General features: G+C 40.3%; 2 protein-coding genes across 2 annotated transcripts; both read right to left on the bottom strand.

The window, feature by feature from the left end:
• Positions 1-4,652: 4,652 nt before the first annotated feature.
• Positions 4,653-10,255, bottom strand: LOC133749347 (vomeronasal type-2 receptor 116-like). The gene is made up of 3 exons (XM_062178525.1): positions 10,106-10,255; positions 7,580-7,703; positions 4,653-5,566 (listed from the first exon to the last, which is right to left on the bottom strand). Exons 1-3 carry the CDS (start codon positions 10,253-10,255, stop codon positions 4,653-4,655), a joined length of 1,188 nt encoding a protein of 395 aa, XP_062034509.1.
• Positions 10,256-20,163: 9,908 nt separating this feature from the next.
• LOC133749607 (HUWE1-associated protein modifying stress responses 1-like) lies at positions 20,164-21,284 on the bottom strand. Its single transcript, XM_062178855.1, is given in 2 exon segments — positions 20,164-21,170; positions 21,173-21,284. Coding segments are annotated over 2 exon segments (816 nt in total). The 3' UTR covers positions 20,164-20,466.

Raw genomic sequence — 21,284 nt, 5'->3', positions numbered from 1 at the left:
GCTCACACAACACACATACACACACACATACACATACACGCAAACATACACATACACACAATTTTAAAGATGAGCTTTGGGAAGAAACTAAAAGGCCCAGGGATGTCAGCAGGAAGAGCTGAGCTACATCCAGGCCTCAGCTCCAGAGACAATCCCTCTGAGGGTTTGCATTCAAGATTTTAAGTTTCCTGCTTAGAGATTCTGATTGGCTCAGTGAGCCTTGCATCCGTCATGCACTTCCAGAGCACAGAGTAAGCAAGGCACTGCCACATCACAGAGGCTCATCCTGGACAGGGAAGTGGCCAGTCTGAGTCTTTTCAGGGACTTCCTTCTCATCCCCATGGAGACAGAGGAAGGGCAGGGCTTTCCCCCTCTGATGGTCTCTCTCACTGAAATCTCCTTAAGTGAGAGGACTCGCTGTCACCTGACCAAGCCTTCACAACCCCAAGATCCCTTTCCACTTCCTACCTAGAGGACAGAGATGAAGGGCATCCAGGAACCATGGGCTTCTCTCTCACTTTTTTCTTCCCTGATGTCACCTCATCTCTCTTACTCCTGATTCCTCTTGTAGCCACATTCACCTGCCCATTCCATGTTTCTATCACCATGTGGCAGTGGGAGGATAGACTAACGTCATTTACCTATTTGGAGAAATGGTTGTCATCTGGCTCCATGGATCCAGCCTCTGTGGAGTGAGGATCCTTCCCTAGCCCCCAGGCCCACTTTTCACTCGAGGGTTAATCACCAGAGAATTTCTGCACTGGGGTGGGAAGAGAAGGATTCATGGTGTGTTTGCCCAGGATTAGTGAGCTTGCCCTTTATTTCTTCCCATGTGCCTATTGTTCTCAGATGCCCACAACCACAACAGTAAATCCAGGAGGGGTTGGGGGGCTGGCAGAATGCAGGAAACCCTGCTATACCCAGAATCTCCTACTTATTGGAGCAACCCGAGGATGAAGAGATGTACATCACCAGTGGTTGGTTCAGGGCTAGGAGAAGAACACAGGGGCTGGTGATGTCTGGGAGACCCTTAGTAGGACAGGAGGCTGCATCGTGGGTCATAGCTCACCATGGGCTATCTCCTGAACATAAGGGTGAATCCTGGCCAACTTATTACTGATGTGTTATTTGTTTTCCTCTCAGATGCATCTTGGATACTGGGGGAGAGAATCTGCTTATAACTCAGCAGCATAACTTCATTGGCAACTAGAAGACATCACTGCTCAGTGACCCCAGGGCAGGCAGGGTGGAACATGGCTCCCATTCACCTCATTCTCAACATAATCCTTTGAAGAAGAGGTGACTTCTCCATTTGATAAATGAAGCAACTGAAGCACAGGAAAACTCCATAAACATTAATGGTCATGCCCCCTGTCCCCCACTCTCACCCTTCCTCTTCTAACTCCAGGCCCAACACAATCAGTTATCTACTTCTTATCTTGCTGTATTTGCCCGTTTTTTTTTTTACATTAAAAAATATTCTTTCCACCTGCCTATAATTACACATCCTCTGAACAATCTCTTCCATATCTCCCTCCCACTTAACAATCCAAGCCTCTGGTAGACAGATGCTTCTGTCTATACTTTGACCAACATCTCCTGAGTCAACATCCTCCTTCACTCCATTGTAACATGGGTTATTTGTTCTACTTTCATGAAATATAAGATCAGAATTTTAACAGCACCTGCACTGAGACTTTAGATTGCTTAAGAATTATGAGTATTTTAATAGCATTGATTCTTTTAACTCATGAATATGGGATTTCTTTGCATTTTTTGGTGTGTGCACTGCAGTCTGTCTCATGACGATTTTATATCTTTCGTTTATAGCTCTTTCACTATCTTGCTTACATTTATTGACTTGAGTTTCTTCACCATAATCGTGCTCTTCATGACTATAATTTTTAAGTTAAAACTCTGGTAGCAATTGCTTTGCATTCATAAACATATGGTTCTTCTTTCTGTAAAATTCACTCACTAATTTATAAAATAGGGCAAAGAGCAGTTATTCAATAAACACATGAATCATAATGAGTTAATGAAATAGCAATGTCACAGAACAGAAGTGAGAAGGGAGATGATTTCAGTAGGTTCGGGAACAAAAGGGCTAATGTGGCTGTTGAAGAATGTGGGATTCACTAAACTTCCTTGGAGAACTTTGGCAGAGTAATTCTAGATGATTTCTGAGGGCCACGGGGAAACAAAGTGTAGAGAACTAGTAGAGAGAGCAAGCTGTGCCTTTGCCCCTTGACAACAGGCCCTGCATTTGCACTGTAGGTGTTTTTGTCTCTGAATTCAAAGATGGGTGCATGGATGACTGTACCCCAGCTCAAGGTGATTTTGCTGCTCCAGTTCATGAATATTCCAGCTCCATGTCACCTCAATGTCTTTAGTCATGGATGTTAAAGGCCATCTGTGGGCCAATACGATCCAGGCACCAGGTGTTTGATTCAAACAAAGGTTGAAGTGAGATGTTAGAGAGGATTTGCTTTCTGATAGACCTGGAGTTCTGAGAAAAGATGGGGGCAGTAAAACTTAAGCTGCTATAGAATGGTGTCACCAAGGATAAGAGCTTAGTAAGTGTTACGTGGGTATGCTCAGACATGACATGACCTGGCCCTTTCTTTGATATACAGGAAGGATATGTACTCCTTTCCCTGCACATGAAGAAATAAAATAATTTTTAAAAAATCATCACAATAAATTCATAAATTCATCGCATTGCCCTAGGACTATTTATTTTTATTTATTTTTTATTTTTTATTTTTTGACAGGCAGAGTGGACAGTGAGAGAGAGACAGAGAGAAAGGTCTCCCTTTTGCCGTTGGTTCACCCTCCAATGGCCGCCGTGGTAGCACGCTGCGGCCGGCACACCATGCTGATCTGATGGCAGGAGCCAGGTGCTTCCTCCTGGTCTCGCATGGGGTGCAGGGCCCAAGCACTTGGGCCATCCTCCACTGCACTCCCTAGCCACAGCAGAGAGCTGGCCTGGAAGAGGGGCAACCGGGACAGCCCCGACTGGGACTAGAACCCGGTGGGCCGGCGCCGCAAGGCGGAGGATTAGCCTAGTGAGCCACAGCGCCGGCCTGCCCTAGGACTATTTGAAGTATCCTTGCACACTCCAAATATCTGAAGATGTCTACCTAAATACATATCCGTATGTAAATGTTCAGAGTAACTTGTTTACAATAGTCAAATGATGAAAACAACCTCAAGGTCCATCTCAGGATGGCTAGATAAATTGAATGTGGTAAATCCATAAGATTCACTGCTGTACAGTTACAAAAAGAAAGAATAAAACTTGCTATAATGAGGATGAACAGAAAACAAAATGCAATGTGAAAGAAATCAGACATCACAGGTCACATATTGTCTACTTTCAATGGTAAAAACTGTCTAGAAATGGCAAATCCATAGAAACTGAAGGAGATCGATATTTGCATGTGGCCTTAGGGACTTGCAAGTGCCTGCATATTGCAGAAGTTTGATTTGGGGGTGGTGATAGATTTTGGACCTGCATAGAGATGATGATTTCACAAATTTGTGAACATACTTTATACAGTGAGAATGTGCTAATCTTAAATGCCACCGACTGTTTGTTGAAAAATGGTTCTTACTGGCTATTGGAATGTAATGTACATAAAACTATCTCTCCTATGTGAAATTAGAGCTCTAAGCAAAGAAAAAATAAAAGCAATCAATTTATAAAATACAACTTTATAGAATCAGAACTTCAAATGCATTAGAGAAGTATGTATATGTGATAGAGAAACCATTTCAAAACAATTAATGCTTATAAGAGTGATTGCAAACAAGACAGTATCCACAAAGAGATACATTTAACAGACACTTGATTCTTGTATTCAGGAAAGAAAAATTACTAAACCACTTAAATTATGATGCCAACAATGAAACAATCAACTCTAAATAAGCCAGAAGAACCAGAGCATAAAGCATAGGGACTTCAATATCATACCACATATAGAAACTTCTGTTGTGTATAAATTGGTAATAAAATCAAAATTAATTCAGTAACCACTTCATTGATAATGCTTTATATAAAATGAAATTATTGACTGAAACCTTGATGATGATCTGAGGTTGATTTTGCAGTGACTGTATTTTATTCTTTTTAAGATTGACTTTATTCATTAGAAACACAGAAGTACAGAGAGAGATCTTCCATTCCACCAGCTGAATCCCCAAATGAATGCAATGGCAAGTGTTGAGCTGATCTAAAGCCAGGAGACAGGAGCTTCTTCCATATCTCCCACACAGGAGCAGGGGCCCAAGGAGTTGGACCATCTTCTACTGCGTTCCCAGGCCATAACAGAGAGTTGGATCAGAATCACAACAGTTGGGACTTGAACCAGTGCCCATATGGGATGTGGGCACTGCACGCTGCAGCTTTAATCTACTGTGCCACAGTGCCGGCCCCTCTATTTTATTTAATTTAGAACTTCCATTCCTTACTTTGAGAAAGAGTGATGGGCTAGGTAGAGAGAGATTAATAGAGAAACACAGACACAGATAGAAATCTAGTCTAAATGATAAATTAACTTTAGTTCCTTTATAATATGGAATGAATGATACTTCAATCCGAGGTTGTGGCTACAAACTCTGAAAATGTGACAGTTACTCATGAGAAAACTTCACCATCCCTTAGAGCATTTCCTGTTGTTAAACTCTTTCAAAGAATTCCTCTCAGGTCTTATGAGAATGATATAGCACTTGGGAGCAAAGATGCAACCCAGGAGCCCTGCACTGGAGGCCAAGATGGAGAAGACCTCCACTGCTACCATGATCTTCCCCTTGGTGCTGTGATAGACAGGGAGGAAGGTGACCCAGACACTGCAGAACACCACCATGCTGAACGTCAGGAACTTTGCTTCGTTGAATGTGTCAGGCAGATTCCTGGCTAGGAAAGCCACAGTGAAGCTCGCCAGGGCCAAGAAGCCCAGGTATCCCAGGACACAATAGAAGGCAGTGACTGAGCCCTTGTTGCACACAATGATGATGTGGCCATGCTCAGCGTGAGCATCTCTATCAAGAAAGGGAGGAGAGGTTCCCAACCAAATACCACAAAAAATCAGCTGGATCAGGGAGCAGATGGGAATGACAGAGTTAGAAACTCTTGATATCAGCAATTGCCTCATGGTTCTTCCAGGTTTCGTAACCTTGAAGGCCAGAATCACGGTGATGGTCTTGGCCAGCACCGTGGAAACAGCCACTGTGAACACAAGGCCAAACATTATTTGCTGGAGGACACAAGTGGCTGTTTGGGGACGGCCAATGAAGAGTAAGGAACAGAGAAAGCACAGGAGGAGGGAGATGAGCAAGATGTAGCTGAGAGACCGATTATTGGCCTTGACTATCGGAGTGTGTCGATGCTTCACAAAGACACCCAACACTGCAGCTGTGCTGACAGAGCAGCACAGAGCCATGCAGGTCAGAGCCATCCCCAGGGAATCCTCGAAGGCTAAGAAGGTCACCAGCTTGGAGAGGCAGCGATTTCTCTCACTGTTTGGGTACTCACGCTCTGCACACTGGACACACCGGTCTGCATCTGTGGAAAAGATTCAAGGTGTCCATTACACAAATTCTTCCTTTTTTCTCTGTTGAGGAAAACAACTTGGCAATGCCATTGTCAGTACAGACTGCTTCTTATGTAATACCATGTTCATTCATTCCTTACCCACGGAGAATGATCATCTTCAGATGCAAACAACATAATCACTAGTGAGAATCTTCAGCAGTTGGGGTGCTAGGTTGACTCCTCTTTATGGTTCAGTTTTGTCTCCAAGAACATGGATTCTCCCTATTTTATCCTCTATAGTTCCCTTTCTTATGAGAAGACTAGTATTGTCTTGATTTAGAATAATTGGAGAAGTAAATGAGCTAAACCTTACATGATATCCCTATACCAATCATTGCTCTAATTTCTAGCATTTCCTCTTTGTATACTAGTGATATGTGGTAGAACAAGTCTTTTTTAATTTCATATTTTTGCTTCTCTGTGAGTCCTCTAGTCACTTTTCCATAGAAATGGTGAGATACTATGATTGAGTAGAAAACATTTGGATTGGAATTTGAAGGCAGTTCTATTAGTTTTAGGTAATAATCTTTGGAATAAATGGTATTTTATCAATTTATTAAAGGAAAAGTTGTGATTTTTCAATTCCCCACTCATCTTCCCATGAAAACACAACTTGGTATTCCTTTGCAGAAGGTGATAGATATGGAACAATGAGGTCTGCTGACCACGTTGCTTCTCTGGAAACATCCCCTTCTGCTGCTACAGCATGAAAGACGTCACAGAAAACAGCTCAGTTAATGGTATGCCTCTCTTTCAGGTACATATCATTAAATATGGATGTGATTGTTAGTTTACCTACTTTTGCCATAATGGTCATGTTCAGTTTTTATAGGTGATACTCACATGATAATACTGGACGTCAGGACCTTGTGGTTATCTTCATACCTGAAAAACCCCTCTTTCCTCTCTGAAAGGATAGGCCAAATCGTTTCTATGCTAAGATAATAGGAACTGAACATTCTTTTCTGAATAACACAAAATATTATAAGATCCATTCCCTATATTTTGAACAATGGAAATATTTTTCATTAGACCTAGTACATTTCTACATTTTTCAATAATTAGATTTTGATAGGTAATTTCTTAAATGCTTATCTTATGGAAAACCTTAAAAGTAGCTTAGGGGTTTCAAATTGTCCTTTCGTAGGATGTTGTTTTTTCATATTTCATCTTATTGCTTTCCATTACTAATTATTTCCATCAAAAGGACAATGCTATGGTATTAATTATGTTAATCTGATAGCATGCATAATAATAAGTACATGGTGCAGAAAGAAAGAAAAGATTTCCTAACACTTTGAGTGCTCTAGCTCTGTTTATCACTTGTGCATTAAAAAGTATCGATATCATGCCTTCTAGGCACACATATATAATCGTGGTGAATACACATCTCACATTAATGGTTCAACCGTAGTATGGTCCAACAGAAGATCTAAGGTTGGGGCTGCTTCCCCACGGGATAGTAAAGGGATTTGTCAGCTAGCATCAATGCCAAAGTTGAGGCAAATCAGATGAGCACTGTCAGAAAAAACTTGCATGTAATGGGGTGGAGTTCTTGTTCATAAAATGGACAGTGGTTTGTTTTTTTCCTTGCATTTCATTGAATTCTTTACTTAGTGGAGGGTTGTTCATGTGATGATAAAATGGACTGAGAGTGAGTGTGTCATTGGAAAAACTGAAAGAAAGAATGAGAAAGGAAGGAAGGAGGGAGGGTAGGGTGGGAACTATCACTATGTTCCTGGGTCTGTATATATGAAATACATGAAATTTGTTTACCTTACTTAATTAAAAATGTTAAAAATAAAAAATAACTCTGGATAAAATAAAATAACTCTGGGATGCTGAAAGCATGCTTTGAGAACAATGATTTATCCCATTGCAAGTATCATTGGTTTCCTTTTTGTTGATAGTTAAGTCGGTGCAGTTTTCATGGGGAAGTTATATATATATATATATATATATATATATATATATATATTTTACCTGTCTGATTGGAAATGTATCTCTCTGGACAAAAAGTACAAGTATAGCAGCAGACAGGTTTTCCTTCCTGTGGTATTTTCATGAATCCTGGGCCACAGCTCTGGCTACACACAGATTGGGGTGTCTGAGGTGAAAAGAGGAAGTATTGGTCATGATTTTGCATGCCATCAGTTACTTGCACAGAATGTCAATGTTTCCTCCCTCACGAAAGAAAAATTGACCGTCAATTTCACATAATGTCAGACCACTACTATGTCTACTCACAATACATATTGTACTGATAATACTTCGACATGTAACAGAGTTTACATGATCATGTTTCCTGCTTTATCAACTTTTTTCAAATAGTATGAAAGTATATCAGTTTTATATATCACCATTTATATTATGAGTATTTGCCCATTTTATTGAAATATTTCAATCAAAATCTTTCTAATACAGGTTTCTACATGGTAAACGAATAGGAAAACCAAGAAGTCTGAGTGTATTTTCATCGTGTTCTCACGTATGTTTGAATAGAAGATTTTATACAGCAGATAAAAGAACCAAAAACATGACAACTAGGCACACTTCTGATTAATTCTACAATAATTGCCAAAAAATGATGAGAATACATAGTAAACTGTGGATCACATTTCATCTCTAATTGGGTTTCTCAGCTTCATGAGAGCATTGACTCCAGAGACTGACAACTTATTAGAGACGCAAATCATGACATTTCATAAATCACACAAAATATTGCCTGGAATAGTCCAGGGTGGAAAGATGATGGAAATTATGTTCAAAGCTTTGAGATGTATGTACGGAGAAGTGCATAGACTCCAGAGACTGACAACTTATTTGAGATGCAAAGCATGAGATGGATGTACAACAGGGACTGAAGAATGAATGGCATGCACAATGACAGCTGAAAACTTGAATAGTATCTACAAAGAGGTAAACAATATCAATCTATCATTCACTTGAATTCATAGTGCATCAAAACATAATGAACCCTATATGATTAAGGAATTCAGAATATAAGCAGAGCATATTTAGTATCTATAGGTCTCTACATGGATATCTATTTCTATTTATCACTTTGTTTATTCTATTTCTTTTTTTTTAACTTTTATTTAATGAATAAAATTTCCAAAGTACAGCTTATGGATTACAATGGCTTCCCCCCCTATAACTTCCCTCCCACCCGCAACCCTCACCTCTCCCGCTCCCTCTCCCCTTCCATTCACATCAAGATTCATTTTCAATTCCCTTTATATACAGATCAGTTTAGTATATATTAAGTAAAGATTTCAACAGTTTGCCCCCAAATAGCAACACAAAGTGAAAAAATACTGTTGGAGTACTAGTTATAGCATTAAATAACAGTGTATAGCACATTAATGACAGAGATCCTACATGATATTTTATTGTAATCCATAAGCTGTACATTGGAAATTTATGTTCATTAAATAAAAGTTTAAAAATTGATTACTTTTGTATGCAATTTCCAATTTAACACCAGGTTTTTTTTTTCATTTTGAATTATCTTTATATACAGAAGATCAATTCAGTATATGCTAAGTAAAGATTTCATCAGTTTGCACCCACACAGAAACACAAAGTGTAAAATATTGTTTTAGTACTAGTTATAGCTTCACTTCACATTGGACAACACATTAAGGACAGATCCCACATGAGACATAAGTACACAGTGACTCCTGTTGTTGATATAACAATTTGACACTCTTGTTTATGGCGTCAGTAATCTCCCTAGGCTCTAGTCATGAGTTGCCAAGGCTATGGAACCTTTAGGGTTCGCCGACTTCGATCTTATTCCAATAGGGTCATAGTCAAAGCAGAAGTTCTCTCCTCCCTTCAGAGAAAAGTACCTCCTTCTTTGATGGCCCCGTTCTTTCCACTGGGATCTAACTCGCAGAGATCTTTCATTTAGGTTTTGTTTTGTTTGTGTTTTTTTTTTTTTTTTTTGCCAGAGTGTCTTGGCTTTCCATGCCTACAATACTCTCATGGGCTTTTTAGCCAGATCCGAATGCCTTAAGGGCTGATTCTGAGGCAGAGTGCTATTTAGGACATCTGCCATTCTATGAGTCTGCTGTGTATCCCGCTCCCATGTTGGATCATTTTTCCCTTTATGATTCCATCAGTTCGTATTAGCAGACACTAATCTTGTTTTTGTGATCCCTTTGACTCTTAGACCTATCAGAGTGATCAATTGTGAACTGAAATTGATCACTTGGACTAGTGAAATGGCATTGGTACATGCCATATTGATGGGATTATATTAGAATCCCCTGGCACGTTTCTAACTCCAACTATTATGTGAATATGCCCAAATTGAAAACCAGTATGTTATAGAAAATTTCACTTCCTATACACATCAGCTCAGAATATGTGTAAGTTATACCGTAAATTTTTAAGCCAAGATGAAAAATGAGAATTGAACCATTGAAGTTTTCACCCTTAATGTTGTCTCAGGAATTTACTCAGATCCCCTAGCATGTGTCCAACAAGGACAGGAAACCTTACCTCTGTGAATGCAATAGGCCATTCTATCATCTCTTCGCTGATGACCAAGACTTGGTCATGGGGACTCTTGGAGGAAAACTCTCCAATTTTAATCGACAACTGAAGACCAACAGGAAAATTCCCAATATTCTGGATATCATAATGTGCCATATGGTCTCTTGTTTCATGGAAGGATATGTCATCCCCAGCATTGTTAGTGAACTGGATTTTCCTTAAAAGTGGATGAAGCTGGAAGATATCCAGAATTGGAAAGATGGAAGGAATTCAAATGAGAAGTAGAGAGTGAGTATGTACTAAACAACCATTTTGCTTCCTGCCTGTTTTCATGTTTTTTTTTTTTTGCAAAGGCTTAGTTTTGTTTGTGTAGTCACCATCACATAGGTTCAATAAAGAAAAAGCCTTTGCCTCACAAAACTCAATAGGGAGTATTTATTCCAATAGAAAAATTGGGCAATGTGTCCCACAGTGACTAAGCCATGGGTTCTTGTGCAACCATGACTTTGGAAGTTTGGTTGAGGTTTTGTAGAAGTTAACCCTAGTATTCTGCATGAGCATAAAATGGATTTATATTTTAAATACCTTCATTATTGTAGTGGTAATACAGATATGTGCATATATGTGCACTATATATATATATATATATATATGTATATATATATATATATATATATATATATATATATATATATAAAGCCAGAGCTACAGAGAGGGAGAGACAGAGAGAGGGAGATCTTTCACCCTCTGGTTCACACTCCAGATGGCCACAACAGCCAGGCCTGATCTAGACAGCAGCCAGAAGACAGAACAACGTCTTTGATGTGGGGGCAAGGTCCCAAGCCCTAAAGCCATCTTTCACTGCTTTTCCCAGACCATTAGCAGGGATCTGGATTGAAACTGCAGCAGTTGGGAACAAACCAGTTCCCATATGGGATGCCAGCATCACAAGTGGTGGCTTTATCCACTACTCCATGGCAATGGCCCCTATGTGTATACTTTTCAAAGTTTAACATAACTGAATTATATATTAGTTTATTATGGTTAGATTAATAAGAAATCTATACATAGTTTTTAGTAATAAACATTTTCCAAAATGTGGAGTTCCCTGGTATTTCAGGTTAGCCCAAACTTATAAAATTGTATTACCTTATGTGTGTGTATATAGAAAGAGATGGATAGATAGATAGATAGATAGATAGATAGAGTTTTTATGCCTCTAGGCAGCTTGAAAATAATATTAACAGAGGTTTTCTTTCTTTCCCTATCCCAGACTTTTTTTTAATAGAGAATGTGGTTACCTTTTGATGTTACAGAGAACATTCTATAACCAAAACCAAAACTTCAAATCTCTTCATAGTAGTGAGAATATCAATAAGGTGCTATCCCATGATATTCAGAGTCTCATGACACTTTTTGTGAGATACAGTTAATGCCCTATTCTTTAAACAACTATTATGCTATCTCATGAAACTAGAGTAGAATTAAAAAAAATCTATACTTTTATCTTTGAAAGAATCTTAGCAAATTCACTTACTTTTCTAAGTTTCATTACAAGTAAAGCACAGATGATGTATTAAATATTATTACATTAAAGATTTTGTTTATTTATTTGAGAGGTAGAGTTACAGACAGTGAGAGGAAGAGACAGAGAAAGTTTCACTCCTCAAGTGGTTGCAATGGCTGGAGCTGTGCTGATCCAAAGCCAGCAGCCAGGAGCTTGGAGCTTCTTCCCAGTCTCCCACATGGGTGCAGGGGCCCAAGCACCTGGGCCATCTTCTATTGCTTTCCCAGGTCATAGCAGAGAGCTAGATTGCAAAAGGAGCAGCCAGGACTAGAACTGGTGCCCATATGGGATGCTGGCACTGCAGGCAAAGGATTAATCTACTGCACCAAGGCACCCTCAAATATTATTATTTTTTATTCTTTTTATTTTTATTTTTTATTTTTTGAGAGGCAGAGTGCACAGTGAGAGAGAAAGACAGAGAGAAAGGTCTTCCTTTTTGCCGTTGGTTACCCCCCAATGGCTGCCATGGCTGGCGCGCTGCGGCCAGCGCACCACGCTGATCCGAACTCAGGAGCCAGATGTCCCTCCTGGTCTCCCATGCGGGTGCAGGGCCCAAGGACCTGGGCCATCCTCCACTGCACTCCTGGGCCATAGCAGAGAGCTGGCCTGGAAGAGGGGCAACCGGGACAGAATCTGGAGCCCCGACCAGGACTAGAACCCGGTGTGCCGGCGCTGCAGGTGGAGGATTAGCCAATTGAGCCGTGGTGCCAGCCCAAAGATTATTATTATTATAAGTACACATAGAAATTAGATGGAGAAGTAAATTTTATGATGTTCACTTTTACATATTTTTATCTTTCTTTTGTAGACATTAAATTCATCTGACTTATTCAACAAATTTGATGAATTTCTTTTTCCCTTCTGCATGCAAGCAGGAATTCCTAAATGGACTTCATATATGGATAATGGGAATGACTCTATATATGGATATCAAATCGATCTGTAATCCAGGAGCACACCTTGTGTTTAGTTTTAATTCTCAGTGTTTAACAATGGGACCACAGTCCTTGATCCCTAGATGTTGCAGGTTTTCTAAGAATCATCATCACTTGATTCCCCAATGTCTATTTAGGATATTATCTAGAACCTATTTGTATTTTTCCCCAAAAATTTTCTCAAAGAAGGAATGTGTCATTACCACTCTATGTATGTGCATATGTGTGTATGAATATATGATATATGATATTATAAATGATATATAAGAATATATACTTGCTAGTTGCTGTGAAATACAATCCACAAGGAAAATTTTTAGGTTTTGCACACATTCTAAAGAAAAGAACCATTTTGACCAAATTTTTTCTTCCTATACTTTGTCACAAGTGAGATTAGAGTATTTTATAGCATATCATCCCATTCTGCAAATATTCTGATAACATTTCTAGTTACAGAATTTGAATTCATAATCCTCTGTGTTAGAATTCTTCAGATACAAATAATAATTACAGTTATTACAAGACATATTTTACTCTACTGTGTCTAATGATCTCGACCTAAAAAAACAATCAGGATGATGCCCCTCAACAAGACACTGCTGGATGACATCGGTGCTGAATGCATGCTGTCTGCTTGGAGTATGTTTACCTGCCAGGGAAGAAGCATAGGCTGGGATGATTCTCCTGAAGACAGTCTGTCTACTTTCTCCAGAAGCATCTTATGTAGCACATGGGCCACAGCATACACAGCATTGTAGATAAAATAACTGGAGTCAGATATGGTCATCATATCAATGTCTCCAGGGAAAAATTCAAAGGAAGCATTTGGTGGGCACAACCCAATTTTTCCACAAAAAGAGCCATCAGGTAAGCAGTTGAAAATGTGAAGCCACAATTTACTGAAGTAAAAGTCTTCTGGGTATCTGGAAGGGTTCACTGTCTTTAGGAAATGTTTGAGACCAGGGATTTCCCCTCTGTAGGGAGAAAATGAGAAGCCTCCATGCAAAGAGTGCAGCATGTGGTATGTCTCATACACAACAATATCCCACTTTGCTGCCATGACCCACACCTTCCCTGTGGTTAAAAAGAATTGTCCTACAATGTCCACATGGATGAGGCTCCTTACATCACCATATAGTACATGCACATTTGCAGATGAAACGCTGAGCCTAGTCATGAAAGTGATATCGGTTGATGCAAACATTCTCTTAGTGGCAGGGAGCTTCACTTCAAAGGCCACACAGAGACCTTTCTTGACCATCTCTGCCTTGATATCGTGAAGGAACCACTCTCCTTTCATGTCATCTGATACAAAGAGTGCTATCCAAGTCCAGCCAAAATGCAGCAACAAGGAGATCATTCCATGGGCTAGAAAACCATCACTTGTAGCCATCTGATACAGGGATGGAAACTGGTCTTTGTCATTCAGCATGGGATCAAAAGGGCCATATGATAGCTGAAAGCAAAAACAAAATACCGTAACTATCATTTCAGTGGCATGTGAAGTTATTTCTGCTGCAGAGGGTGTAAGATATTCCATTAAAGAGAGGCCTGTGGGAGGAATCCTATGGGGCGTAGAGACAGATTGCTGTAGAGATAACTGAGCTTTAGAATTTTACACACAGAAAGACCATGTTTCCAATGTCAACTGCTTTTAGAATAAATGGATTACCGATTCGTAACATAAGAAATGTGTAAGATTCCTGTGTATTCTTCATGTCATGCAGTGGGAACTGAATAAGACATGAACGTTGGAGGCAGTATCACCAAGATAGTGGAATTTTCGTCATCCTGAACTTGTATGGAACAGAGCCCACTCTTTCGGCAGCTAGCGTGGGATGCAAAGTGTGTATAGAATAAATCTTCAGTGTGTTGATCTGTTAATACATCAGAGTTAACTTAGTTTTCCATCATTTCATAAATTGTCATGAAGAACTTAATTGCTCTCTGATTTTTGGTAAAATAGTTTTCCAGCCCTGAATTCTCTTTTGTTGCTGTGTTCTGTGTTTGGCAGTAATACAAACCTTGGGAGGCAGTAGTGGTGGCTTGATTAATTGGGATCCTTACACCCGTATGGGAAACTTGGATTGATTCCCTGGATTCCAGGTTCTGCCATGGCCAGCCAGGCCCAGCACCACGGTGGATATTTGGTGAGTAAATCAGCTATTGGAAGATCTCTGACTGTCTGCCTCTCTTTCTCTGCATCTCAAATTTTTAAAAAATCTGTGATATGAGGAGTTGGGAGTGGGAAGCTCGCTGTGACCCTGTGAAAAACTCTGTGTGGGTGGATGTAAGTATAGCAGGGTAGGTCAGAGGGGGTCTAATAGGTTAGCATGAACACCAGTACAACTGTAACGGAGCCTCAAATACTACTTAGCAATCTGTGTGGAGGCAGGGCCCTCAGTGTTGTCCTTAAGGGAAATTAGATGGCCACGTCTTTTTGTCCCCACATCTACGAGTCTTTTGCACTTGGCTGAAACCTGAGATGGTCCTGTCCAAGGATAGGACACTACTCTGTGATGTGGATATTTCTTTTGAGGTACAGAGCCACCAGCACTCTGGAATCAATATTTCCAGCAGGTGGGGGCTGGACAATTTGGCATTAGACAATAATCTAGGTGGATTATTGTCTAATATCCACTTGTCCATATCCACTACTGCTTTCCTTACTTTTACTTCCCTCTGTTAATAATCTCATAACTCTGGATATTCTTGGACATTTCTTTCCAATGATGATTTATGTATATCTGGCTTCCACATTGCACTTTCACCAGAGGGAGAGAATGGTGGAGGGGGAGATGCAAATATTTCTCTCCAGAATTAAAAACACATTTACCTGTGGGGTTCCATAGAGTTCCAAAAGTGTTCCAATTTCAGCAGAAAATGCTGATGTGGTCCCTGCAATAACTGCAACTAATTTTTCCTGTGTCTGCCAGGTGTAGTTAGGGATCATTTCATTCTTTCCTGAAAGCCAATACAGGGTGTTCCACAAGGTGAACTGGTCACTAGGAATCGCATTGTAGAACTGGAAACCCAGCGACAGATTGGGGAGTAAGTGGGTGTCCTTATTGACCTCCTGGATGGCAAAGTGAAAGGCCAGCACATATTGGTAGTTCTTCCACAACCACCTAAAGAGAGGGGCAGCATTGCAGAGAAGGGTCAGATAATGTAGTGAAGGCAAATTCTCAACTAAGCCCTAAAGCACCAGTGATCATAGTCAGGTGGCCATTCAGCGATTTCCAGCCTTGGCTCCTGGAGCTGGTGCGGTTTATGTTACTGGGTCTCTGGAAGAGCTTGAAATGGCCCTTTGACTCCTGTGAAACAAACTGTCAGTGCACACACTCTTCTTTCAGGAGAGTTCTGATTTATCCCAATATGGGATCTCATTTCTACTTGGAGACAGAAGACAAATGCAAGCATTCTTTGTTTCCTGTTAGTTTTTTTTTATTTAAGTCATGCAAGTTTTGTGTGTTTCATATATACAGATTTAGGAACACAGTGATACCTTCCACCCCACCCTCCCTAGGAGGAAGAAATTTCTGTGAGTTCTTGAATCATTTAAAGAACACCTGACATGCCAGTTATTTAAACATTTGGGAGCATTATCTCTTCTAACCATATTCATCCGAGTAATTTATTCATGCTTCCTTTCTGTAAATTTTATGAAAATATATCAAGTACTATAAAAGCAGCTTATCAGAATTATATTTTTCTTGAAAATCAATATTTGATTCAGGACTTCAAATGTATTGTTGGAGAAATTATGACTTGCAGTACATTTTCATTTGTCTGTTTTCTCTATACTGAATTTTCTTTATCATTTCACACTTCACACCTGATGGTTTCTGCATTTTTCTCAATAACTATATGAAAAGTGTAAGTTCTTGGAATTTAAGAAGAGCTATCATATGTTATGAGTCTAAAACACAGATGTCCTATGTTCCTACTATGCAGACTTTTGGTCTTCTATCCTTGAAAGGTAGTGATACCTTGGAAGGTATCACTGTTTTTTTTTTTATCTTTCACTTTTATTTTTAAAAAGATTTATTTGAGAGGTAGAGTTACAGATAGAGAGAGGGTAAGACAGAGAGAAAAGTCTTCCATCCTCTGGTTCCCTCCCCAAATGGCCACAGCAGCTGGAGCTCAGCCAGTCTAAAGCCAGGAGCCAGGAGCTTCTTCCAAGTCTCCCACACAGGTGCAGGGGTCCAAGCACTGGGACCATCTTCCACTGTTTTCCTAAGACATAATCAGAGTGCTAGATTGAAAGGAAAGCAGCTGGGACAAGAACCAGCACCCATATGGGATGCCAGCACTGCAGGTGGAGGCTTAGTCTTTTATGCCACAGCACACAGCACCATGGATATTTTCTAACTGTTTACATTGCATCTATAATTTCAATTTTATGAACAGTCTTAATAAATTTTGTACTATATATATATTAATTTAGTTGTCTTGCATTTATTCTATGTTTCAATGCTGGGAATAATAATGTATAAATTCACTTCATGTTAAATTTTTAAGACATTTTTAAACAATTGTCGAATGATAATTTCATATTTTGGGAAAAATTGTTTTTTTCTTGTATCACACAATGTTCTTATATATGGACTGAGAATTTTATTCTATTATGTATGCAAATGTTTCCTTTTCTTAAACATATGAATTAAAAAGGTTTTAGTTCATAAGAGGACTTGTTCCCAAAAAAGATGAATTTCATATGTTTTCTCTGATATGTGATGGATACTATAGAATACAAAAAATGTTTAAGGATTAAACAGATGAATTATGATTTAATTATTGTTTTTAGCAATCGTTTATATTCCTGTGGATGTTTTGCAAAAATTAAAGGATGGGGCTGGTGCAATGGCACCGCAGGTTAATATCCTGCCTGAAGTGCCAGCATTCCATATGGGCACCGATTTGAGACCTGGCTATTCCACTTCTGATCCAGCTCTCTGCTATGGCCTGGGAAAGCAGTAGAGATGGCCCAACTCTTTGGGCCCCTGACCCATGTGGGAGGCCTGGAAAAGCTCCTGGCTCCTGGCTTCGGATGGGCACATCGCTGGCCGTTGCAGCCAACTGGGGAGTGAACCATTGGATGGAAGACCATTCTCTCTGCCTCTCCTCCCTCTGTGTAACTCTGACATTCAAATAAATGCATAAATCTTTTTAAAAAAGAAAACATCATTTATTAGAGTTATAATAAACAAAAATAAATTAATGAAATATATTCAGTATGTGGAAGACTTTGGAAGGGGTCTTTGCAGTTTCAAGATCAAAATTTTTAAAAAAAACGAAGGAAGGAATGGAATTAAAAGAGGGAAGGAGGAAGGGAGGCAAGTATGATTATATTCTTAGAACTGTATCTATGAAATACATGAAATCTATTCTCTTTATTTTTTTAAGTTTTTAAAAACTTTAATGTGGCCAATAAGGCATATAAATTGTATTCTGGCAGACATTAAGACCTGCTTTCTCTTACCAAAGAAAATTGCACATGTTTTATCAAAATTTGACAATTGAGAGTAAAGGGTACTGAGATTAAGCTTCAGGGCACCGACTTAAACAAAACAACCAAAAAATTAGTAACTCAACTTGGAAAGAGGAACTAGAACGAAGGCATAATGGGGAGATTAAGTGTGTATTCCTCAATCTCAAAATCTTGTAGGAGCAAGAGTTCTGGCTGCTTCTGAGCAAAGCGTCACAGCAGCAAACCCCAGTTCCAGAATCGGAATCGCAAGGACAGATGAACAGAGACATGCCAGCGCATTTCTTGGTGTATTCCAAAGGGAGCCTTCAGAGTACTGCACAGGCGTGTCCGTCTCAGGTCAAATGAAGGATTGCTTTAATTGTCCACATTGCAAAAATTTAGAAATACCTCACTTTCATTCCTAGTTTCAGTATGGAATTCACTTTTTTTTTTAAATTTTTGACAGGCAGAGTGGACAGTGAGAGAGAGAGACAGAGAGAAAGGTCTTCCTTTTGCCGTTTGTTCACCCTCCAATGGCCGCCGCGGTTGGCACGCTGCGGCCGGCGCACCGCGCTGATCCGATGGCAGGAGCCAGGTGCTTCTCCTGGTCTCCCATGGGGTGCAGGGCCCAAGCACTTGGGCCATCCTCCACTGCACTCCCTGGCCACAGCAGAGAGCTGGCCTGGAAGAGGGGCAACCGGGACAGGATCGGTGCCCCAACCGGGACTAGAACCTGGTGTGCCGGCGCCGCGAGGCGGAGGATTAGCCTATTGAGCCATGGCGCCGGCTGGAATTCACTTTTTAAAATAAGGGCTCTATCTATAATGGTTACAGAACTTCAGTTCACACATATCTAATATTCCATTAACATCTCACCCAGTCAATGAATATTATGGTTAACTTAGCAAAGTTTCTTCACAGAAAGGTATTATTAAATAGCTGAAGAAATTGCAAACTTTAACAAAGTGCTGTGAGTATTACCAGAAAAACCCTTACACTGATTTGCAATGGTCATTTAAGGATAAAAATAGCAAGTAACTGATCCTGGACTACAAGTTTGCAAGGAAACATTTTTCACTGTCCTACTTGATATATAATATAATATGATAGAGTAAATTACAGTACCTGGCAGGCTGACATCAGTTCTTCATCTAAAAACACTATCATTCAGTTCAAGGTATTAAAAATGAAGATGAAACATGCTCTAAAACATTGTAGCTACAAGAGGTCTTATATTTACTCAAAAGAGGAGTCTATTCAGAACTTCTATTTAGGTTTACCTAACATCTAGACAACCTCCATGCGATTTGATCTTTTCCAGAATGATTCCAAACTGCACTTCTTAGGAGAAGTGTTGGAAGGTGGGGCGAGTTGGGTTTTGCTCTTTAAGTTGCAATCACATTAGGAGATAAGACAGACCTTGAGCATCTTCCATCTGTGATAATGGAAACTGCACTCAATAGGGCGTCCATGAAAAATGGCAAACAGGGTATGAAAGACTAGAATCCTCCCTCCCCCCAATCCATCTCCCTCTAACACTGCACCAAAAAAGAGAGCCCACTCTCCAAGCTCATGAGCTCTCTCAAGGTCACCTTGAATGCAGTCTACTTGTTTACATCTACCATAAGGAAAATACCCTGTATAGGAAGTAGTACTTGTCATAAAACTGAGTATTTTAAGCCTACAGGGTGAATCTGGGGGAAGTTCAGTAATATTGCTACCTTTAGAGCACTAACACACACAAAGTGAATCCAATAAAGTTCTGTGTATTAAGTATTAGCTGTATAACCATCATAGCACCTCTTTACATCACACAATCACCAGAATTGAGACTGTTTGAAAACGAAAAACTGGGCACAGTCCACTAATTAGAAGTTGCACACTGTTACACAGAATCAGGTGCATGGTACAGTGTTGCTGCAAGAATGGAAGCCTATCGATTTGACGAGGAAGCCAAATCATGTTTTTAGATAATTTTAGGTAGCTGGCAATACTGTTGAAGCAAAATACTCAACAGAGCAGGAAATGGACCAAAAGGGAAAAAAAAAGCATTCTATAACCAAATAAACATCTGAAATTTCCTTTCCTTTGAGAATAAATACAGTTAAGGTCACTTTTAGCCTTGGAAAGGATGTATGTTTGCCTATGATGATCTTGCTAACAACTACACAACATCTGATATCCTCTGCTAGGATTACAGTTTGAGGAAAGCCATGGTTACAAGAGGCATCTACTGGAAATACCTACAACTTCCTTTTATGGCAACCACTATAGAATTCACTTGTCTTAAACAGTGAACAAGGGAAGATGGCCTCATGTTTCCTTTGCAATAATAGAATATGTTGAGGGTCAAGTGGCTTTCAAGCAGCATGGTGGGCGTGAAAATGTTTACAGTTTAGATCATTCTGTTGCGTTTATGGGTTGCTGAGTCTGTAATGACGTCACCACACTGGGCTGAGGTACGCTTTCTAGTTCCACCATTGCCCAGGTGGAGTGCCATTTCTTCTGATATGAAAGTGTTCAAATCGACATCATGGAGTCCATTTCTCCCTTGACTAGCATTCGATCCACTGCTCACATGTGTAGGAGAGCCTGGGGTACTCGAACGCACGCTTATACTAGCCGTTGCACCACTAAGACCATGCAGAGCTATGGCTTCCCGGAAGGGTTGCAAATCAGTCTCTAGGGATGAGCTAGTTTCTGTTGAAGTAGCTCGGTTAGGGGACACCTCAGTCAGTCTTGGGGGAGCTCTGGAGTTTCGTGGTGGAGGAACCTTTCCACACAGGAAGCTGATCAAATCTTCTCTACGAATAGGTTTTTTAACCCAACCCAACACATCCTTATTGCGTCGCTGATAGCCAATCTGAATTCCAATATCAAAACTTCGCTGATGGGTATCCACGCTTTCTTTGTAGAGATCGGTCACCGCGGCGGCTGCGTTTTGGAAGGGGACCCAGAGATAAAGTCCTGGCTGCTGGCACACTCGGTCTTTGTAGAGCTGGGCCACGGCGGTGGCCGAGTTCTGGAAGAGGTGCCACAGCTTCTGCTGCTCATGCTCCGGCTGCGCGGCGACCGCCGCCTCCTCCTGCAGCTCGGGGACAGCTGCTTGTCCTGCTCGGCCTAGGCCAGGCACTGCCGCTGACACTTGGAGAACCCGTGCTTTGGCCCGTGCTCCTGGACCTCGGCCTCGCCCTCCTCCTTCCGCTCCTCCAT

The sequence above is a fragment of the Lepus europaeus genome, chromosome 20 (genome assembly GCF_033115175.1).
Source record: "Lepus europaeus isolate LE1 chromosome 20, mLepTim1.pri, whole genome shotgun sequence".
NCBI classification, from domain to species: domain Eukaryota; kingdom Metazoa; phylum Chordata; class Mammalia; order Lagomorpha; family Leporidae; genus Lepus; species Lepus europaeus.
Note: the sequence above shows the minus strand (reverse complement) of the source record. Positions and strands in the feature narration are given on the sequence as shown.

Excerpts from the sequence above, each read along its gene's own strand:
- LOC133749347 (XM_062178525.1), bottom strand. The coding sequence starts at position 10,255 with ATGGCACATTATGATATCCAGAATATTGGGAATTTTCCTGTTGGTCTT. Across the intron at positions 7,704-10,105 it reads GGCCTATTGCATTCACAGAG|ACACCCCAATCTGTGTGTAG; the intron begins GTAAGGTTTCCT and ends TTTTCACCTCAG. Across the intron at positions 5,567-7,579 it reads ATACATTTCCAATCAGACAG|ATGCAGACCGGTGTGTCCAG; the intron begins GTAAAATATATA and ends TCTTTTCCACAG.